The sequence below is a fragment of the Ipomoea triloba genome, chromosome 11 (assembly GCF_003576645.1).
Source record: "Ipomoea triloba cultivar NCNSP0323 chromosome 11, ASM357664v1".
Classification (NCBI taxonomy): Eukaryota; Viridiplantae; Streptophyta; class Magnoliopsida; order Solanales; family Convolvulaceae; genus Ipomoea; species Ipomoea triloba.
The window spans coordinates 18,991,037-19,015,028 of NC_044926.1; the positions used below are offsets into that span (position 1 = coordinate 18,991,037).

General features: G+C 31.3%; 1 protein-coding gene and 8 non-coding genes across 9 annotated transcripts in view; all 9 read left to right on the forward strand.

Moving 5' to 3' along the window:
* LOC115996030 overlaps nucleotides 1–3,205 on the forward strand; it is a 4,431-nt gene extending 1,226 nt beyond the window's left edge. Inside the window, exon 2 of the mRNA XM_031235175.1 lies at nucleotides 82–3,205. Within this exon, the coding sequence (XP_031091035.1) occupies nucleotides 82–3,205 (3,124 nt within the window). The remainder of the gene's footprint in view (nucleotides 1–81) is intronic.
* A 705-nt stretch (nucleotides 3,206–3,910) lies between these two features.
* TRNAT-AGU lies at nucleotides 3,911–3,984 on the forward strand. Its single transcript has one exon. It is a non-coding gene; the product is annotated as a tRNA-Thr (tRNA).
* Nucleotides 3,985–5,365: 1,381 nt separating this feature from the next.
* Nucleotides 5,366–5,439, forward strand: TRNAT-AGU. Its single transcript has one exon. It is a non-coding gene; the product is annotated as a tRNA-Thr (tRNA).
* Nucleotides 5,440–9,433: 3,994 nt separating this feature from the next.
* Nucleotides 9,434–9,507, forward strand: TRNAT-AGU. The gene has a single exon. It is a non-coding gene; the product is annotated as a tRNA-Thr (tRNA).
* Nucleotides 9,508–10,358: 851 nt separating this feature from the next.
* On the forward strand, nucleotides 10,359–10,433 carry TRNAT-AGU. Its single transcript has one exon. It is a non-coding gene; the product is annotated as a tRNA-Thr (tRNA).
* A 1,952-nt stretch (nucleotides 10,434–12,385) lies between these two features.
* Nucleotides 12,386–12,459, forward strand: TRNAT-AGU. The gene has a single exon. It is a non-coding gene; the product is annotated as a tRNA-Thr (tRNA).
* Nucleotides 12,460–13,395: 936 nt separating this feature from the next.
* On the forward strand, nucleotides 13,396–13,469 carry TRNAT-AGU. Its single transcript has one exon. It is a non-coding gene; the product is annotated as a tRNA-Thr (tRNA).
* Nucleotides 13,470–14,322: 853 nt separating this feature from the next.
* TRNAT-AGU lies at nucleotides 14,323–14,396 on the forward strand. The gene has a single exon. It is a non-coding gene; the product is annotated as a tRNA-Thr (tRNA).
* An 852-nt stretch (nucleotides 14,397–15,248) lies between these two features.
* TRNAT-AGU lies at nucleotides 15,249–15,322 on the forward strand. Its single transcript has one exon. It is a non-coding gene; the product is annotated as a tRNA-Thr (tRNA).
* The last annotated feature ends 8,670 nt before the right edge of the window (nucleotides 15,323–23,992 follow it).

The following is a 23,992-nucleotide window of genomic DNA, read 5'->3' on the forward strand; positions in this document are numbered from 1 at the left end:
GGGGGGGGGGGGGGGGGGAGATCATTTTCATAAGTTTGGAAACCGCATGAAGCATCTTCGTAAGTCCCAGCAGGCGCTCAGGGGTTTGCATGATCCTGCTTCTCTAGCAGAATTTAAGCGCATTGAGGACCAGTTACCTCGGTTGGAGGCCCAGGAGGACACATTCTGGAGACAACGCGCCAAACAACATTGGTTGAGAGGTGCTGATGCCAACACAAAGTTCTACCACAGGTATGCTTCTGCTCGCAAAAAGAAAAACACATTGTCTAAACTGAAAAATGATGAGGGTGTGTGGGTGGAGGGGGATGCCATGCAATCTGTTATTTTGAATTATTTCAATGATATTTTTCATTCTTCGGGATCTTCCCTGGTGGAATCTTTTTTCAATGGTATCACACCACGTGTCTCCCAAACGGACAATAATTATTTGTTGCGCCCTTTTGAGAACGAAGAAGTTAAGGAGGCCTTGTTCTCAATGTTCCCTGACAAGGCCCCGGGACCTGATGGGATGAACCCAGGTTTTTATCAGCACTATTGGGACGTGGTGGGAGGGGATGTGACTAGCTTTGTTTTGGATTGTTTGAACTCGGGCTCATTCCCGGAGGGCCTAAATGCTACAAATGTTGTTCTGATCCCCAAGAAAAGTGTGCCACAAACAGTTTCTGATTTAAGGCCTATTGCCTTATGTAATGTGGTTTACAAGATTATGGCAAAGCTCTTGGCAAATAGGATGAAGCCTTTGTTAGGGAATTTGATTTCTGAATCTCAGAGCGCTTTCATCCCGGGAAGGCTTATCACTGATAATATTCTAGTGGCTGCGGAAGTGGGCCACTTTTTAAACAGAAAGCAGTGTGGTGTAGCTGGTTGGGGGGCACTCAAGCTTGATATGGCAAATGCATATGATCGAATGGAGTGGCCCTTTTTGAAAAGAATGTTAGAGGCCTTAGGTTTTGCTGAAGGATGGATCAATTTGATTATGTTGTGTGTCACCACAGTATCGTATGATTTCTTGGTCAATGGCACCCTAAGTGGTCAAGTTGTCCCCACTCGAGGACTAAGGCAAGGGGACCCGCTCTCACCATATTTGTTCATTATTTGTGCAGAAGGGCTTTCTTTATTATTGCAGAAGGCACAGGCGGATGGCTCCATTCGGGGCTGTAGAGTTGCAAGGGGTGCTCCCTCGGTCTCCCATTTATTCTTTGCAGATGACAGCCTCCTCTTCTTCAGATCCAATGCCCAGGAAGCAGGTGCAATCAAACATTGCCTGAGTTTATATGAGAGTATGTCTGGTCAGGTAGTTAACTACCATAAATCCAGTGTTTGTTTCAGTAGAAATACTATGGTAGAGCACAGGGAAGAGGTGGTGGCAGTGCTTGGGGTCGTGCAGGCTCCTAATTTTGGAAAGTACCTGGGACTTCCTGCGTTTGTTGGCAGAAACAAAAAGGCAGCCTTATCATATATAGAGGACAAGATAAAGCAAAGGATGGGATCATGGAACAAAAAGCTCCTCTCGCAAGCAGGGAAGGAGGTTTTGTTAAAGACTATAGCTCAGGCAATGCCTACTTTCTCAATGAGTGTCTTTCTACTTCCTGAGTCGGTTTGTCTGTCCATCGAAAGAACTATGAACCGTTTCTGGTGGGGTTCTGGGAATGATAAACGAATCCATTGGAAAGCATGGGACAAACTATGTGTGCCAAACAGATTTGGTGGGCTAGGCTTTAAGGATCTCCGGGCTTTCAATCTGGCCATGCTAGGAAAGCAGGCATGGCGTTTTCTCACTACTCCACAATCTTTGGTGGCCAAGATTTACAAAGCACGTTATTTCCCTAGAACCTCTTTTATTGATGCTACTGTTGGAAATTGCCCAAGCTTTTGTTGGCGTAGCATTATGGCAGCCCATGGTTTGATATGCAATGGAGTCAGGCGAAGGATTGGGGATGGAAAGTCCACGTTGATCTGGGGGCATCCATGGCTGCCAGACGATCCTAGCCCAATGATCTACTCAGTAATGCCGGAGCAGCTTAATGGTTTGCTTGTGTCTGGCCTAGTTGATACGGTTAGTGGGGAATGTGATGTTGCAATTTTGAACGATATTTTTACCCAGGAGGATGTGTCACGCATCCTACGAGTCCCCCTGTCACCCAGCTACGAAGACTCATGGTATTGGTTTGGTGATCCAATAGGCACATATTCTGTGAAAAATGGTTATAAGACTATAACCGGTGAGTTTGGAGACACGCCTGGGACCTTTAACAAATGGGCTACATTGTGGAAAATTAAAATACCACCTAAATGGAAAATGTTTCTCTGGAGAGCTCTAAGTGACACCCTCCCTGTTGCTTCAAATTTGGTTATTAAAAGGGTGGAGATTGACCCTACATGCTCAATGTGTGGCCTTGCACATGAGGATGTCATGCATGCATTTGTCTTGTGTGATTTTTCTAAACTTGTTTGGCATGAGTCCACATTAATACTCCCTCCTGTTATGGGTGATTCTTTTTGCACATGGTTTACAAGAGCCTTGCGTGACCAACATGAGGATAATATTGCTTTGCTTGTGGCAGTCATGTATGACACCTGGCAGGCGAGAAACAAGGCTGTTTGGGACGGATACTTACCACGACCCAGATCAGTTACGGCAGCAGCAACAAGGGCCCTTCATGCGTGGAGAGAGGTGCATGGCGTCCACGTAATGAGCTCGGTGTCCCCCTCACGCACACCCAGTCCAGTGCTGTCGACCGAGGTGTTGGCGCCGCTGAAGAGATGCTACATCGACGCAAGCTACATCCCAGCTACCAAAAAAGCCTCCTTTGGTGCGGTGATGCTGTCATCTGCAGGAGACTTTGTAGCAGTGTGCGCTGGGCCATTACCAAGCTGTTTCTCTCCGTTCATGGCCGAGATACTAGGATGCAGGGAAGCCCTCTCATGGCTAAGGGGAATGAATGTGTCAGCTATCACCTTGCACACAGACTGCTCGCAACTCAAGAAACACATTATGTCACCTACAACTGTTTTCTCATACGCCGGAATTGCCTTGGAGGCCTGTAGGGCTGCTATGGCACTATTTGCAAAATGTGATGTTATTTTGGTTCCTAGATTATCTAATGCTTTAGCACATACTCTTGCCGCTTCGGCCACCTTGCAGATTAGTACTATGCACTGGAATTCTATCCCACCTGACTCTATTTCTGCTTTACTGAATTAATCTAGTTGGTTGTTTGCCTTCAAAAAAAAAAAGGATACTATAGAGATAGAACTAGATATATCAAAATGGACCAACCTAACCCATATGTTATGACCTGTCATGGGCTAACCCGTTTTTGGGTCAGGTTAGGTTGACCTTTTTATTTTTTTTTAATGGGTTGTATTTTTTCAAACCAGAGATGAGGTGGCTTTTTGCCTTCCGTCATCCATGCTTAAATCTAATTCATTAAGCTTTAACTTCTTGAATGCAATACTCTTTCAAATATGTTACCTTATTAAGAGATCTCTATAAGAGAATAGGAAAATAAATCAGTATATAATAATACAAAATAATAGAGTTTAATATTTCTTAGAAAATAATTTTTAAAAAATCAGCAATACGAAATCAAGGAAAAATTCAAGTTCTTGAATGCAATACTCTTTCAAATATGTTATTTTATTAAGAGATCTCTATAAGTGAATAATTAAATAAATCAATATGTTAAAGCACAAAAAAGCGAAATTTGATATTTCTAAGAAACTAATTTCATAAATAAAAAATAAAAAATCAACAATACGAAATCAAGGAAAATTGAAGTTATGTGTAAGTCACATTTTCCTTAATATCATTTCGCTACATCTCTAGGTATTAAAAGCTTGTACTGTGTAGTTTATGTATATTAAGCTTCAATTTTATAAACATATATAAAAGACATAGTTGTTCGTAGCTCTTGTAGCTTAGTTGGTTAGAGCACCCGTTTAGTAAGCAGGAGGTCTTGAGTTCAAATCTCAACAAGAACACCCCCTAAAGTAAAACATATATATATTCTATAAATCGAACATAGTGAATGTCAATTCCAAAATATGTAAATTCGTGTACATGAAGTTTTGATTTTGTGAACATAGAACAAATTGAATGTCATTATCTCATGATGTGCCAATAGTTACGTAAGATTTATTTTTATGAACATCTATAAAGGATACTATAGAGATAGAACTACATATATCAAAATGGACCAACCTAACCCATATGTTATGACCTGTCATGGGCTAGCCCGTTTGTGGGTCAGGTTAGGTTGACCTTTGTTTTTTCTTTTTTTAATGGGTTGTATTTTTTCAAACAAGAGATGAGGTGGCTTTTTGCCTTCCGTCATCCATGCTTAAATCTAATTCATTAAGCTTTAACTTCTTGAATGCAATACTCTTTCAAATATGTTACCTTATTAAGAGATCTCTATAAGAGAATAGGAAAATCAATCAATATATAATAATACAAAATAATAGAGTTTAATATTTCATAGAAAATAATTTCAAAAAAATCAGCAATACGAAATCAAGGAAAAATTCAAGTTCTTGAATGCAATACTCTTTCAAATATGTTATTTTATTAAGAGATCTCTATACGTGAATAATTAAATAAAACAATATTTAAAAGCAAAAAAAAGCGAAATTTGATATTTCTAAGAAACTAATTTCATAAATAAAAAATAAAAAATCAACAATACGAAATCAAGGAAAAATTCAAGTTCTTGAATGCAATACTCTTTCAAATATGTTATTTTCTTAAGAGATCTCTATACGTGAATAATTAAATAAAACAATATTTAAAAGCAAAAAAAAGCGAAATTTGATATTTCTAAGAAACTAATTTCATAAATAAAAAATAAAAAATCAACAATACGAAATCAAGGAAAAATTCAAGTTCTTGAATGCAATACTCTTTCAAATATGTTATTTTATTAAGAGATCTCTATAAGTGAATAATTAAATAAATCAATATTTTAAAGCACAAAAAAGCGAAATTTGATATTTCTAAGAAATTAATTTCATAAATAAAAAATAAAAAATCAACAATACGAAATCAAGGAAAAATTCAAGTTCTTGAATGCAATACTCTTTCAAATATGTTATTTTATTAAGAGATCTCTATAAGTGAATAATTAAATAAATCAATATTTTAAAGCACAAAAAAGCGAAATTTGATATTTCTAAGAAATTAATTTCATAAATAAAAAATAAAAAATCAACAATACGAAATCAAGGAAAATTGAAGTTATGTGTAAGTCACGTTTTCCTTAATATCATTTCGCTACATCTCTAGGTATTAAAAGCTTGTATTGTGTAGTTTATGTATATTAAGCTTTAATTTTATAAACATATATAAAAGACATAGTTGTCTGTAGCTCTTGTAGCTCAGTTGGTTAGAGCACCCGTTTAGTAAGCGGGAGGTCTTGAGTTCAAATCTCAACAAGAGCACCCCCTAAAGGAAAACATATATATATTTTATAAATTGAACACAGTGAATGTCATTACCAAAATCTGTAAATTTGTGTACATCAAGTTTGTAAGATTTAGTTTTATGAACATCTATAAAGGATACTATAGAGATAGAACTACATATATCAAAATGGACCAACCTAACCCATATGTTATGACCTGTCATGGGCTAGCCCGTTTGTGGGTCAGGTTTGGTTGACCTTCGTTTTTTTTTTTAATGGGTTGTATTTTTTCAAACCAGAGATGAGGTGGCTTTTTGCCTTCCGTCATCCATGCTTAAATCTAATTCATTAAGCTTTAACTTCTTGAATGCAATACTCTTTCAAATATGTTACCTTATTAAGAGATCTCTATAAGAGAATAGGAAAATAAATCAGTATATAATAATACAAAATAATAGAGTTTAATATTTCTTAGAAAATAATTTCAAAAAAATCAGCAATACGAAATCAAGGAAAAATTGAAGTTCTTGAACACAATACTCTTTCAAATATGTTATTTTATTAAGAGATCTCTATAAGTGAATAATTAAATAAATCAATATGTTAAAGCACAAAAAACGAAATTTGATATTTCTAAGAAACTAATTTCATAAATAAAAAATAAAAAATCAACAATACAAAATCAAGGAAAATTGAAGTTATGTGTAAGTCACATTTTCCTTAATATCATTTTGCTACATCTGTAGGTATTAATAGTTTGTATTGTGTAGTTTATGTATATTAAGCTTCAATTTTATAAACATACTAGTTTTATACGCGTATTGCGCGAATGGGTTAATGCCCAATGTTTATATTTAAATAAATATTTGAAAGTATATCAATACAAGATTATATAGGAGAAGTTAATAAATGGGTATTTGAATGTCAAATTTTTTTATTTAAATATTTAACTCAAAGTATATGAATCCAAGATAATATAGAAAATTCATTATAATTATTACCAAAATAAATGTTTGCAATATTGTAAAATCGATAGTCTAAATATTTGGTCTAAAAATGATAGTCTAAATAAATACTACTTTTAATTTGAATTTTTCTAAGTGTTCTTAATTCTCTTTTAAGTAACATTGTTATTGTCTTCATCTTTACTATTTGTTCTCTTTTTTTTTTTGTTGGTAGTGTGTTATTTGCAATTCGGTTATTGTTGATAGCATAGATGAGAACGTCATGCAATGAGATTATGATATAGGAGCTATGGACTTTCCTTTAGGTGTTCTGCTTGGGGTTCATCTGGTTCAACCATTATTGTTGAATGAGTTATTGTGGATAAAGAAATCCCTAGTTTAAGAAAAAAGATTAAATAAATTAATAAAAATTTAAAAATTTAAAATATTATGTATTCCAAAGATATTAAAAGATAGTTTCTCGCTTCAATTTGCCGGGTGATGGGTTATTTGAGTACTTTCATTGTCAACAAATCCCCAAGTAGTTAATATGATTGGTTTCAAACTATTCTTTTTTATTTTTTTCGTGGTATTAAAGAAGTATATATGTATCATTTTTTGGTGTAACTACTAATTTATTTAATTCAATAAGAGTAAAATAGAGTGATTCCGCTTCAATTTGTTGGGTTATTTGAGTACTCTCTTTGTCCACCAATCCCCAAGTAGTTAATATAATTAGCTTCAAATTATTTTAATTTTTTTTTCATACTATTAATAAAATACTTGGTAAATAAATATATAATATTATTTTGTACTATAACTTTGATATTTAATTACAAGATATTGTAAAAATAAGATAATGGACAATGTAATGAATATCAATTGATAAATTTGAATGTAAAGAATCTTTGCATGAGAGAAAAAATAAAGACAATATAACTAATGAAATTATTTCTCTTATTTAATTTAATTTTTTAATAATGAATAATTTTTTCAGATAAATGTATTGTAGACACATAATTCTAAATTAAAGAAATACATATGTATCATTTTTTGTTGTAGCTACTAATTTATTTAATTTAGAGTCAATTCCTTTTTTGGTCCTAGACTTATAGTGGCAAAGACAATTTTAGTCCTCCATAAAAAAATTGACCAATTTATGGACACATTTATTGTGACGAGGACAATTTTGGTCCTCCGTCTATATTTCTGTTAGACGGCCGTTGGAGAGGGGGGTATTTGCGTCATTTCATGATATCCTCTTCTTGTGTTCCAGTTTAACGGCGAACCGAGTGTAGTCCACATGTTTTTCAGGTTAACGGGAATGTTAAGCAGCCGATTTTCTCCTGCAACTTCAATTTCAAAAACTGCGAAGATAGGACCCATGTTAGTTCAAGTTTTAAGCCATGAATCTCTGCACTTCACATGTTTGTTCTTTTGCCAGCTACAAATTTAACAAATTTTTACATTTCTTTGGGAGATGGATTACTTTTCTGAGTAGTAATTTATTCCGTAGAAGGAATTGATTGAATCATCATTATTATAATAGTGTTTAGAATTCTTGAAATTGATATGATTATGTCACCTGGGTTTAAAAAATCTGAACTGGTCTACTTGTCATCACCATCCATAATCTGTCTGGCTCACCTGTGGCGGCGGCGGCATCTCTTCAACATTGTTACATAGAGGGCAAACTGCTTCAACGTCGATTCTTCTCTTGCGGAGGGCTGCGCAAACAAGGAGCACTTCTTCAATGCTACGCCAAAGCAGATTGCGAATCTTAGAGACCACCTTTAAACTCCATAGCTTATTTCATAACTTGAAACTGTTAGCCTCTGGGATTGCGTTCAACAAAATCTTGTAACCACTACCCACAGAGTAGCACCCACGAAATTCATACCTCCAATACAACTCGTCTTCCCTCTCCCTGTTCACTGGAGTTTTTAGAATACGTACGGCATCTTCTGGAATGAAAACGTCGTTGAGCATGTTCGCATCCCAACCCGGCGCTCCTCACCCCTTTCAATCCCCAACGGCGGCATTAATGGTGACTCCATTTGTTCCCTCGCCGGAGAGTGATAGGGTGAGCAGGTCAAATCCTGGGGCCTGCCTCATTCTCCAGGAGTGCTCCGCCGGAGATTCCATCCGGTTCCAGTTTGAGCTTTTGATGGACTAATCAACCTCGAAATAATTGTTACTTGTTCCGGTTTGAGCTTTTGATGAACTAATCCACCATAGCTGCTACGGGCGTTGCTCGCCGGAAACAGGAAAGGTCGTGTGCAAGTGCAGTTCTGTCCATCGCTGCTGCTAGTTTGTGGAACTGCTGCCATGGTCACCGGAGTTTCGCCACTGCTCGTCGAGAAACCATCGCCTAGCCTCCAACCACGCTCCAAGTCGTCGTCGTCGCACAAGAGGAGAAGGGAGTTCACCGTCTTCCTGTACTGCCGCCAAAACTTCTACTGTTGGCCGAGAGGGAAAACGAGGAGGAAGATGAAGAGGGAGGTCTAAACCAAACGAAACTTAATTTAGGGAAGAAAATTAGACTTAGTTTTGCTGAGTTGACAAAAATGCCCTTCATTTAGACGGTCAACTAACAAGATAATAGACGGAGGACCAAAATTGTCCTTGTCACAATAAGTGTGTCCATAAATTGGCCAAATTTTTTTTGAAGGACTAAAATTGTCTTTGCCACTATAAGTCTAGGACCAAAAAAGGAATTGACTCTTTAATTTAATAATAGTAAAATAGAGTGAGAAACTTAATTATGTCAAATTTGATTGAGATGAGGTTCGAACCTAAGACCTTTCTTATAGAAATTAATGGGTAAGTTAAAAGTTAACGGAATACTAACGGAGAAGAGAATATTTAACGGAAAACTTAACGGATAATCATAAAAGTAAGGTTAAATTAGGTAATCTCTATTAATAATATTAATCTGAATTATCTGAACCATCTATTTGATTAAATAATTAATCTGAACCATCCATTTGATTAAATAATTTGACCGCCATTTTTTCTACCTATTTTAGGCTTAACTCTCTTTGGCTCTTATTAGTATAGTAGATATAAAAGACATAGTTGTTTGTAGCTTTCGTAACTTAGTTGGTTAGAGCACCTGTTTAGTAAGCGGGAGGTCTTGAGTTCAAATCTCAACAAGAGCACCCCCTAAAGTAAAACATATATATATTTTATAAATCGAACATAGTGAATGTCAATACCAAAATATGTAAATTCGTGTACATCAAGTTTTGATTTTGTGAACATAGAACAAATTGAATGTCATTACCTCATGATGTGCCAATAGTTACGTAAGATTTAGTTTTATGAAAATCTATAAAGGATACTATAGAGATAGAACTAGATATATCAAAATGGACCAACCTAACTCATATGTTATGACCTATCATGGGCTAGCCCGTTTGTGGGACAGGTTAGATTGACCTTTGTTTTTTTTTTTTAATGGGTTGTATTTTTGCAAACCAGAGATGAGGTGGCTTTTTGCCTTCCGTCATCCATGCTTAAATCTAATTCATTAAGCTTTAACTTCTTGAATGCAATACTCTTTCAAATATGTTACCTTATTAAGAGTACTCTACAAGAGAATAGGAAAATAAATCAGTATATAATAATACAAAATAATAGAGTTTAATATTTCTTAGAAAATAATTTTTAAAAAATCAGCAATACGAAATCAAGGAAAAATTCAAGTTCTTGAATGCAATACTCATTCAAATATGTTATTTTATTAAGAGATCTCTATAAGTGAATAATTAAATAAATCAATATGTTAAAGCACAAAAAAGCGAAATTGGATATCTCTAAGAAACTAATTTCATAAATAAAGAATAAAAAATCAACAATACGAAATCAAGGAAAATTGAAGTGATGTGTAAGTCACATTTTCCTTAAGATCATTTCGCTACATCTCTAGGTATTAAAAGCTTGTACTGTGTAGTTTATGTATATTAAGCTTCAATTTTATAAACATATATAAAAGACATAGTTGTTCGTAGCTCTTGTAGCTCAGTCGGTTAGAACACCCGTTTAGTAAGCGGGAGGTCTTGAGTTCAAATCTCAACAAGAAGTAAAACATATATATATTCTATAAATCGAACATAGTGAATGTCAATTCCAAAATAGGTAAATTCGTGTACATCAAGTTTTGATTTTGATTTTGTGAACATAGAACAAATTGAATGTCATTATCTCATGATGTGCCAATAGTTACGTAAGATTTATTTTTATGAACATCTATAAAGGATACTATAGAGATAGAACTACATATATCAAAATGGACCAACCTAACCCATATGTTATGACCTGTCATGGGCTAGCCCGTTTGTGGGTTAGGTTAGGTTGACCTTTGTTTTTTCTTTTTTTAATGGGTTGTATTTTTTCAAACAAGAGATGAGGTGGCTTTTTGCCTTCCGTCATCCATGCTTAAATCTAATTCATTAAGCTTTAACTTCTTGAATGCAATACTCTTTCAAATATGTTACCTTATTAAGAGATCTCTATAAGAGAATAGGAAAATAAATCAGTATATAATAATACAAAATAATAGAGTTTAATATTTCTTAGAAAATAATTTTTAAAAAATCAGCAATACGAAATCAAGGAACAATTCAAGTTCTTGAATGCAATACTCTTTCAAATATGTTATTTTATTAAGAGATCTCTATAAGTGAATAATTAAATAAATCAATATGTTAAAGCACACAAAAAAGCGAAATTTGATATTTCTAAGAAACTAATTTCATAAATAAAAAATAAAAAATCAACAATACGAAATCAAGGAAAATTGAAGTTATGTGTAAGTCACATTTTCCTTAATATCATTTCGCTACATCTCTAGGTATTAAAAGCTTGTATTGTGTAGTTTATGTATATTAAGCTTCAATTTTATAAACATATATAAAAGACATAGTTGTTTGTAGCTCAGTTGGTTAGAGCACCCGTTTAGTAAGCGGGAGGCCTTGAATTCAAATCTCAACAAGAGCACCCCTTAAAATAAAACATATATATATATTCTATAAATCGAACATAGTGAATGTCATCAAGTTTTGATTTTGTGAACATAGAACAAATTGAATGTCATTACCTCATGATGTGCCAATAGTTACGTAAGATTTAGTTTTATGAACATCTATAAAGGATACTATAGAGATAGAACTAGATATATCAAAATGGACCAACCTAACCCATATGTTATGACCTGTCATGGGCTAGCCCGTTTGTGGGTCAGGTTAGGTTGACCTTTGTTTTTTTTTTTTAAAGGGTTGTATTTTTTCAAACCAGAGATGAGGTGGCTTTTTGCCTTCCGTCATCCATGCTTAAATCTAATTCATTATGCTTTAACTTCTTGAATGCAATACTCTTTCAAATATGTTACCTTATTAAGAGATCTCTATAAGAGAATAGGAAAATAAATCAGTATATAATAATACAAAATAATAGAGTTTAATATTTCTTAGAAAATAATTTTAAAAAAATCAGCAATACGAAATCAAGGAAAAATTCAAGTTCTTGAATGCAATACTCTTTCAAATATGTTATTTTATTAAGAGATCTCTATAAGTGAATAATTAAATAAATCAATATGTTAAAGCACACAAAAAAGCGAAATTGGATATTTCTAAGAAACTAATTTCATAAATAAAGAATAAAAAATCAACAATACGAAATCAAGGAAAATTAAAGTGATGTGTAAGTCACATTTTCCTTAATATCATTTCGCTACATCTCTAGGTATTAAAAGCTTGTACTGTGTAGTTTATGTATATTAAGCTTCAATTTTATGCTTGTACTGTGTAGTTTATGTATATTAAGCTTCAATTTTATAAATGTACTGTGTAGTTTATGTATATTAAGCTTCAATTTTATAAACATACTGTGTAGTTTATGTATATTAAGCTTCAATTTTATAAACATATATAAAAGTTTATGTATATTAAGCTTCAATTTTATAAACATATATAAAAGACTATGTATATTAAGCTTCAATTTTATAAACATATATAAAAGACGTAGCTGTTCGTAGCTCTTGTAGCTCAGTTGGTTAGAGCACCCGTTTAGTAAGCAGGAGGTCTTGAGTTCAAATCTCAACAAGGACACCCCCTAAAGTAAAACATATATATATTCTATAAACCGTACATAGTGAATGTCAATACCAAAATATGTAAATTCGTGAACATCAAGTTCATGATGTGCCAATATTTACGTAAAATTTAGTTTTATGAACATCTACAAAGGATACTATAGAGATAGAACTAGATATATGAACATCTACAAAGGATACTATAGAGATAGAACTAGATATATCAAAATGGACTAACCTAACCCATATGTTATGACCTGTCATGGGAAAATGGACTAACCTAACCCATATGTTATGACCTGTCATGGGCTAGCGGACTAACCTAACCCATATGTTATGACCTGTCATGGGCTAGCCAGTTTGTGGGTCAGGTTAGGTGGACCTTTGTTTTTTCTTTTAATGGCTTGTATTTTTTCAAACCAGAGATGAGGTGGCTTTTTGCCTTCCGTCATCCATGCTTAAATCTAATTCATTAAGCTTTAACTTCTTGAATGCAATACTCTTTCAAATATGTTACCTTATTAAGAGATCTCTATAAGAGAATAGGAAAATAAATCAATATATAACAATACAAAATAATAGAGTTTAATATTTCTTAGAAAATAATTTTTAAAAAATCAGCAATACGAAATCAAGGAAAAATTCAAGTTCTTGAATGCAATACTCTTTCAAATATGTTATTTTATTAAGAGATCTCTATAAGTGAATAACTAAATAAATCAATATGTTAAAGCACAAAAAAGCGAAATTTGATATTTCTAAGAAACTAATTTCATAAATAAAAAATAAAAAATCAACAATACGAAATCAAGGAAAATTGAAGTTATGTGTAAGTCACATTTTCCTTAATATCATTTCGCTACATCTCTAGGTATTAAAGGCTTGTACTGTGTAATTTATGTATATTAAGCTTCAATTTTATAAACATATATAAAAGACGTAGTTGTTCGTAGCTTGTGTAGCTCAGTTGGTTAGAGCACCCGTTTAGTAAGCGGGATGTCTTGAGTTCAAACCTCAACAAGAACACCCCCTAAAGTAAAACATATATATATTCTATGAATCGAACATAGTGAATGTCAATTCCAAAATATGTAAATTCGTGTACATTAAGTTTTGATTTTGTGAACATAGAACAAATTGAATGTCATTACCTCACGATGTGCCAATAGTTACGTAAGATTTATTTTTATGAACATCTATAAAAGATACTATAAAGATAGAACTACATATATCAAAATGGACCAACCTAACCCATATGTTATGACCTGTCATGGGCTAGCCCGTTTGTGGGTCAGGTTAGGTTGACCTTTGTTTTTTCTTTTTTTAATGGGTTGTATTTTTTCAAACCAGAGATGAGGTGGCTTTTTGCCTTCCGTCATCCATGCTTAAATCTAATTCATTAAGCTTTAACTTCTTGAATGCAATACTCTTTCAAATATGTTACCTTATTAAGAGATCTCAATAAGAGAATAGGAAAATAAATCAATATATAATAATACAAAATAATAGAGTTTAATATTTCTTAGAAAATAATTTTTAAAAAATCAGCAATACGAAATCAAGGAAAAATTCAAGTTCTTGAATGCAATACTCTTTCAAATATGTTATTTTATTAAGAGATCTCTATAAGTGAATAATTAAATAAATCAATATGTTAAAGCACAAAAAAGCGAAATTTGATATTTCTAAGAAACTAATTTCATAAATAAAAAATAAAAAATCAACAATACGAAATGAAGGAAAATTGAAGTGATGTGTAAGTCACATTTTCCATAATATCATTTCGCTACATCTCTAGGTATTAAAAGCTTGTACTGTGTAGTTTATGTATGTTAAGCTTCAATTTTATAATCATATATAAAAGACATAGTTGTTTGTAGCTCTTGTAGCTCACTTGGTTAGAGCACCCGTTTAGTAAGCGGGAGGTCTTGAGTTCAAATCTCAACAAGAACACCCCTAAAGTAAAACATATATATATTCTATAAATCGAACATAGTGAATGTAAATTCCAAAATATGTAAATTCGTGTACATCAAGTTTTGATTTTGTGAACATAGAACAAATTGAATGTCATTATCTCATGATGTGCCAATAGTTACGTAAGATTTATTTTTATGAACATCTATAAAGGATACTATAGAGATAGAACTACATATATCAAAATGGACCAACCTAACCCATATGTTATGACCTGTCATGGGCTAGCCCATTTGTGGGTCAGGTTAGGTTGACCTTTCTTTTTTCTTTTTTTAATCGGTTGTATTTTTTCAAACCAGAGATGAGGTGGCTTTTTGCCTTCCGTCATCCATGCTTAAATCTAATTCATTAAGCTTTAACTTCTTGAATGCAATACTCTTTCAAATATGTTACCTTATTAAGAGATCTCTATAAGAGAATAGGAAAATAAATCAGTATATCATAATACAAAATAATAGAGTTTAATATTTCTTAGAAAATAATTTAAAAAAAATCAGCAATACGAAATCAAGGAAAAATTCAAGTTCTTGAATGCAATACTCTTTCAAATATGTTATTTTATTTAAAGATCTCTATAAGTGAATAACTAAATAAATCAATATGTTAAAGCACAAAAAAGCGAAATTTGATATTTCTAAGAAACTAATTTCATAAATAAGAAATAAAAAATCAACAATACGAAATCAAGGAAAATTGAAGTTATGTGTAAGTCACATTTTCCTTAATATCATTTCGCTACATCTCTAGGTATTAAAGGCTTGTACTGTGTAATTTATGTATATTAAGCTTCAATTTTATAAACATATATAAAAGACGTAGTTGTCCGTAGCTCTTGTAGCTCAGTTGGTTAGAGCACCCGTTTAGTAAGCGGGAGGTCTTGAGTTCAAATCTCGACAAGAACACACCCTAAAGTAAAACATATATATATTCTATAAATCGAACATAGTGAATGTCATCAAGTTTTGATTTTGTGAACATAGAACAAATTGAATGTCATTACCTCATGATGTGCCAATAGTTACGTAAGATTTATTTTTATGAACATCTATAAAGGATACTATAGAGATAGAACTACATATATCAAAATGGACCAACCTAACCCATATGTTATGACCTGTCATGGGCTAGCCAGTTTGTGGGTCAGGTTAGGTGGACCTTTGTTTTTTCTTTTAATGGGTTGTATTTTTTCAAACCAGAGATGAGGTAGCTTTTTGCCTTCCGTCATCCATGCTTAAATCTAATTCATTAAGCTTTAACTTCTTGAATGCAATACTCTTTCAAATATGTTACCTTATTAAGAGATCTCTATAAGAGAATAGGAAAATAAATCAGTATATAATAATACAAAATAGTAGAGTTTAATATTTCTTAGAAAATAATTTAAAAAAAATCAGCAATACGAAATCAAGGAAAAATTCAAGTTCTTGAATGCAATACTCTTTTAAATATGTTATTTTATTAAGAGATCTCTATAAGTGAATAATTAAATAAATCAATATGTTAAAGCACAAAAAAGCGAAATTTGATATTTCTAAGAAACTAATTTCATAACTAAAAAATAAAAAATCAACAATACGAAATCAAGGAAAAATTCAAGTTCTTGAATGCAATACTCTTTCAAATATGTTACCTTATTAAGAGATCTCTATAAGTGACTAATTAAATAAATCAATATGTTAAAGCACAAAAAAGCGAAATTTGATATTTCTAAGAAACTAATTTCATAAATAAAAAATAAAAAATCAACAATACGAAATCAAGGAAAATTGAAGTTATGTGTAAGTCACATTTCCTAAATATCATTTCGCTACATCTCTAGGTATTAAAAGCCTGTATTGTGTAGTTTATGTATATTAAGCTTCAATTTTATAAACATATATAAAAGACATAGTTGTTTGTAGCTCAGTTGGTTAGAGCACCCGTTTAGTAAGCGGGAGGCCTTGAATTCAAATCTCAACAAGAGCACCCCTTAAAATAAAACATATATATATATTCTATAAATCGAACATAGTGAATGTCATCAAGTTTTGATTTTGTGAACATAGAACGAATTGAATGTCATTACCTCATGATGTGCCAATAGTTACGTAAGATTTTGTTTTATGAACATCTATAAAGGATACTATAGAGATAGAACTAGATATATCAAAATTGACAAACCTAACCATATGTTATGACAATGTCATCAAGTTTTGATTTTGTGAACATAGAACAAATTGAATGTCATTACCTCATGATGTGCCAATAGTTACGTAAGATTTAGTTTTATGAACATCTATAAAGGATACTATAGAGATAGAACTAGATATATCAAAATGGACCAACCTAACCCATATGTTATGACCTATCATGGGCTAGCCCGTTTGTGGGTCAGGTTAGGTTGACCTTTGTTTTTTTTTTTTAATGGGTTGTATTTTTTCAAACCAGAGATGAGGTGGCTTTTTGCCTTCCGTCATCCATGCTTAAATCTAATTCATTAAGCTTTAACTTCTTGAATGCAATACTCTTTCAAATATGTTACCTTATTAAGAGATCTCTATAAGAGAATAGGAAAATAAATCAGTATATAATAATACAAAATAATAGAGTTTAATATTTCTTAGAAAATAATTTCAAAAAAATCAGCAATACGAAATCAAGGAAAAATTCAAGTTCTTGAATGCAATACTCTTTTAAATATGTTATTTTATTAAGAGATCTCTATAAGTGAATAATTAAATAAATCAATATGTTAAAGCACAAAAAAGTGAAATTTGATATTTCTAAGAAACTAATTTCATAAATAAAAAATAAAAAATCAACAATACGAAATCAAGGAAAATTGAAGTTATGTGTAAGTCACATTTTCCTAAATATCATTTCGCTACATCTCTAGGTATTAAAAGCTTGTATTGTGTAGTTTATGTATATTAAGCTTCAATTTTATAAACATATATAAAAGACATAGTTGTTTGTAGCTTAGTTGGTTAGAGCACCCGTTTAGTAAGCGGGAGGCCTTGAATTCAAATCTCAACAAGAGCACCCCTTAAAATAAAACATATATATATATTCTATAAATCGAACATAGTGAATGTCATCAAGTTTTGATTTTGTGAACATAGAACGAATTGAATGTCATTACCTCATGATGTGCCAATAGTTACGTAAGATTTAGTTTTATGAACATCTATAAAGGATACTAAAGAGATAGAACTAGATATATCAAAATGGACCAACCTAACCCATATGTTATGACCTATCATGGGCTAGCCCGTTTGTGGGTCAGGTTAGGTTGACCTTTGTTTTTTTTTTTTAATGGGTTGTATTTTTTCAAACCAGAGATGAGGTGGCTTTTTGCCTTCCGTCATCCATGCTTAAATCTAATTCATTAAGCTTTAACTTCTTGAATGCAATACTCTTTCAAATATGTTACCTTATTAAGAGATCTCTATAAGAGAATAGGAAAATAAATCAGTATATAATAATACAAAATAATAGAGTTTAATATTTCTTAGAAAATAATTTTTAAAAAATCAGCAATACGAAATCATAGAAAAATTCAAGTTCTTGAATGCAATACTCTTTCAAATATGTTATTTTATTAAGAGATCTCTATAAGTGAATAATTAAATAAATCAATATGTTAAAGCACAAAAAAGCGAAATTTGATATTTCTAAGAAACTAATTTCATAAATAAAAAATAAAAAATCAACAATACGAAATCAAGGAAAATTGAAGTTATGTGTAAGTCACATTTTCCTAAATATCATTTCGCTACATCTCTAGGTATTAAAAGCCTGTATTGTGTAGTTTATGTATATTAAGCTTCAATTTTATAAACATATATAAAAGACATAGTTGTTTGTAGCTCAGTTGGTTAGAGCACCCGTTTAGTAAGCGGGAGGCCTTGAATTCAAATCTCAACAAGAGCACCCCTTAAAATAAAACATATATATATATTCAATAAATCGAACATAGTGAATGTCATCAAGTTTTTATTTAGTGAACATAGAACGAATTGAATGTCATTACCTCATGATGTGCCAATAGTTACGTAAGATTTTGTTTTATGAACATCTATAAAGGATACTATAGAGATAGAACTAGATATATCAAAATTGACAAACCTAACCATATGTTATGACAATGCCATCAAGTTTTGATTTTGTGAACATAGAACAAATTGAATGTCATTACCTCATGATGTGCCAATAGTTAAGTAAGATTTAGTTTTATGAAAATCTATAAAGGATACTATAGAGATAGAACTAGATATATCAAAATGGACCAACCTAACCCATATGTTATGACCTGTCTTGGGTTAGCCAGTTTATGGGTCAGGTTAGGTGGACCTTTGTTTTTTCTTTTAATGGGTTGTATTTTTTCAAACCAGAGATGAGGTAGCTTTTTGCCTTCCGTCATCCATGCTTAAATCTAATTCGTTAAGCTTTAACTTCTTGAATGCAATACTCTTTCAAATATGTTACCTTATTAAGAGATCTCTATAAGAGAATAGGAAAATAAATCAGTATATAATAATACAAAATAATAGAGTTTAATATTTCTTAGAAAATAATTTAAAAAACATCAGCAATACGAAATCAAGGAAAAATTCAAGTTCTTGAATGCGATACTCTTTCAAATATGTTATTTTATTAAGAGATCTCTATAAGTGAATAACTAAATAAATCAATATGTTAAAGCACAAAAAAGCGAATTTTGATATTTCTAAGAAACTAATTTCATAAATAAAAAATAAAAAATCAACAATACGAAATCAAGGAAAATTGAAGTTATGTGTAAGTCACATTTTCCTAAATATCATTTCGCTACATCTCTAGGTATTAAAAGCTTGTACTGTGTAGTTTATGTATATTAAGCTTCAATTTTATAAACAAATATAAAAGACATAGTTGTTTGTAGCTCACTTGGTTAGAGCACCCGTTTAGTAAGCGGGAGGCCTTGAATTCAAATCTCAACAAGAGCACCCCTTAAAATAAAACATATATATATATTCTATAAATCGAACATAGTGAATGTCATCAAGTTTTGATTTTGTGAACATAGAACGAATTGAATGTCATTACCTCATGATGTGCCAATAGTTACGTAAGATTTTGTTTTATGAACATCTATAAAGGATACTATAGAGATAGAACTAGATATATCAAAATTGACATACCTAACCATATGTTATAACAATGTCATCAAGTTTTGATTTTGTGAACATAGAACAAATTGAATGTCATTACCTCATGATGTGCCAATAGTTACGTAAGATTTAGTTTTATGAACATCTATAAACGATACTAAAGAGATAGAACTAGATATATCAAAATTGACATACCTAACCATATGTTATAACAATGTCATCAAGTTTTGATTTTGTGAACATAGAACAAATTGAATGTCATTACCTCATGATGTGCCAATAGTTACGTAAGATTTAGTTTTATGAACATCTATAAACGATACTAAAGAGATAGAACTAGATATATCAAAATGGACCAACCTAACCCATATGTTATGACCTATCATGGGCTAGCCCGTTTGTGGGTCAGGTTAGGTTGACCTTTGTTTTTTTTTTTTAATGGGTTGTATTTTTTCAAACCAGAGATGAGGTTGCTTTTTGCCTTCCGTCATCCATGCTTAAATCTAATTCATTAAGCTTTAACTTCTTGAATGCAATACTCTTTCAAATATGTTACCTTATTAAGAGATCTCTATAAGAGAATAGGAAAATAAATCAGTATATAATAATACAAAATAATAGAGTTTAATATTTCATAGAAAATAATTTTAAAAAAATCAGCAATACGAAATCAAGGAAAAATTCAAGTTCTTGAATGCAATACTCTTTCAAATATGTTATTTTATTAAGAGATCTCTATAAGTGAATAACTAAATAAATCAATATGTTAAAGCACAAAAAAGCGAAATTTGATATTTCTAAGAAACTAATTTCATAAATAAAAAATAAAAAATCAACAATACGAAATCAAGGTAAATTGAAGTTATGTGTAAGTCACATTTTCCTAAACATCATTTCGCTACATCTCTAGGTATTAAAAGCTTGTACTGTGTAGTTTATGTATATTAAGCTTCAATTTTATAAACATATATAAAAGACATAGTTGTTTGTAGCTCAGTTGGTTAGAGCACCCGTTTAGTAAGCGGGAGGCCTTGAATTCAAATCTCAACAAGAGCACCCCTTAAAATAAAACATATATATATATTCTATAAATCGAACATAGTGAATGTCATCAAGTTTTGATTTTGTGAACATAGAACGAATTGAATGTCATTACCTCATGATGTGCCAATAGTTACGTAAGATTTTGTTTTATGAACATCTATAAAGGATACTATAGAGATAGAACTAGATATATCAAAATTGACAAACCTAACCATATGTTATGACAATGTCATCAAGTTTTGATTTTGTGAACATAGAACAAATTGAATGTCATTAACTCATGATGTGCCAATAGTTACGTAAGATTTAGTTTTATGAATATCTATAAAGGATACTATAGAGATAGAACTAGATATATCAAAATGGACCAACCTAACCCATATGTTATGACCTGTCATGGGCTAGCCCATTTGGGGGTCAGGTTAGGTTGACCTTTGTTTTTTTTTTTTAATGGGTTGTATTTTTTCAAACCAGAGATGAGGTAGCATTTTGCCTTCCGTCATCCATGCTTAAATCTAATTCATTAAGCTTTAACTTCTTGAATGCAATACTCTTTCAAATATGTTATTTTATTTAGAGATCTCGATAAGTGAATAATTAAATAAATCAATATGTTAAAGCACAAAAAAGCGAAATTTGATATTTCTAAGAAACTAATTTCATAAATAAAAAATAAAAAATCAACAATACGAAATCAAGGAAAATTGAAGTTATGTGTAAGTCACATTTTACTAAATATCATTTCGCTACATCTCTAGGTATTAAAAGCTTGTACTGTGTAGTTTATGTATATTAAGCTTCAATTTTATAAACATATATAAAAGACATAGTTGATTGTAGCTCAGTTGGTTAGAGCACCCGTTTAGTAAGCGGGAGGCCTTGAATTCAAATCTCAACAAGAGCACCCCTTAAAATAAAACATATATATATATTCTATAAATCGAACATAGTGAATGTCATCAAGTTTTTATTTTGTGAACATAGAACGAATTGAATGTCATTACCTCATGATGTGCCAATAGTTACGTAAGATTTAGTTTTATGAAAATCTATAAAGGATACTATAGAGATAGAACTAGATATATCAAAATGGACCAACCTAACCCATATGTTATGACCTGTCATGGGCTAGCCAGTTTTTGGGTCAGGTTAGGTGGACCTTTGTTTTTTCTTTTAATGGGTTGTATTTTTTCAAACCAAAGATGAGGTAGCTTTTTGCCTTCCGTCATCCATGCTTAAATCTAATTCATTAAGCTTTAACTTCTTGAATGCAATACTCTTTCAAATATGTTACCTTATTAAGAGATCTCTATAAGAGAATAGGAAAATAAATCAGTATATAATAATACAAAATAATAGAGTTTAATATTTCTTAGAAAATAATTTAAAAAAAATCAGCAATACGAAATCAAGGAAAAATTCAAATTCTTGAATGCAATACTCTTTCAAATATGTTATTTTATTAAGAGATCTCTATAAGTGAATAACTAAATAAATCAATATGTTAAAGCACAAAAAAACGAAATTTGATATTTCTAAGAAACTAATTTCATAAATAAAAAATAAAAAATCAACAATACGAAATCAAGGAAAATTGAAGTTATGTGTAAGTCACATTTTCCTAAATATCTATTCGCTACATCTCTAGGTATTAAAAGCTTGTACTGTGTAGTTTATGTATATTAAGCTTCAATTTTATAAACATATATAAAAGACATAGTTGTTTGTAGCTCAGTTGGTTAGAGCACCCGTTTAGTAAGCGGGAGGCCTTGAATTCAAATCTCAACAAGAGCACCCCTTAAAATAAAACATATATATATATTCTATAAATCGAACATAGTGCATGTCATCAAGTTTTGATTTTGTGAACATAGAACGAATTGAATGTCATTACCTCATGATGTGCCAATAGTTACGTAAGATTTTGTTTTATGAACATCTATAAAGGATACTATAGAGATAGAACTAGATATATCAAAATTGACATACCTAACCATATGTTATGACAATGTCATCAAGTTTTGATTTTGTGAACATAGAACAAATTGAATGTCATTATCTCATGATGTGCCAATAGTTACGTAAGATTTAGATTTATGAACATCTATAAAGGATACTAAAGAGATAGAACTAGATATATCAAAATGGACCAACCTAACCCATATGTTATGACCTATCATGGGCTAGCCCGTTTGTGGGTCAGGTTAGGTTGACCTTTGTTTTTTTTTTTAATGGGTTGTATTTTTTAAAACCAGAGATGAGGTGGCTTTTTGCCTTCCGTCATCCATGCTTAAATCTAATTCATTAAGCTTTAACTTCTTGAATGCAATACTCTTTCAAATATGTTACCTTATTAAGAGATCTCTATAAGAGAATAGGAAAATAAATCAGTATATAATAATACAAAATAATAGAGTTTAATATTTCTTAGAAAATAATTTAAAAAAAATCAGCAATACGAAATCAAGGAAAAATTCACGTTCTTGAATGCAATACTCTTTCAAATATGTTATTTTATTAAGAGATCTCTATAAGTGAATAACTAAATAAATCAATATGTTAAAGCACAAAAAAGCGAAATTTGATATTTCTAAGAAAATAATTTCATAAATAAAAAATAAAAAATCAACAATACGAAATCAAGGAAAAATTCACGTTCTTGAATGCAATACTCTTTCAAATATGTTATTTTATTAAGAGATCTCTATAAGTGAATAACTAAATAAATCAATATGTTAAAGCACAAAAAAGCGAAATTTGATATTTCTAAGAAAATAATTTCATAAATAAAAAATAAAAAATCAACAATACGAAATCAAGGAAAATTGAAGTTATGTGTAAGTCACATTTTCCTAAATATCATTTCGCTACATCTCTAGGTATTAAAAGCTTGTATTGTGTAGTTTATGTATATTAAGCTTCAATTTTATAAACATATATAAAAGACATAGTTGTTTGTAGCTCAGTTGGTTAGAGCACCCGTTTAGTAAGCGGGAGGCCTTGAATTCAAATCTCAACAAGAGCACCCCTTAAAATAAAACATATATATATATATTCTATAAATCGAACATAGTGAATGTCATCAAGTTTTGATTTTGTGAACATAGAACGAATTGAATGTCATTACCTCATGATGTGCCTGAACATAGAACGAATTGAATGTCATTACCTCATGATGTGCCAATAGTTACGTAAGATTTTGTTTTATTACCTCATGATGTGCCAATAGTTACGTAAGATTTTGTTTTACGAACATCTATAAAGGATACTATAGAGATAGAACTAGATATATCAAAATTGACAAACCTAACCATATGTTATGACAATGTCATCAAGTTTTGATTTTGTGAACATAGAACAAATTGAATGTCATTACCTCATGATGTGCCAATAGTT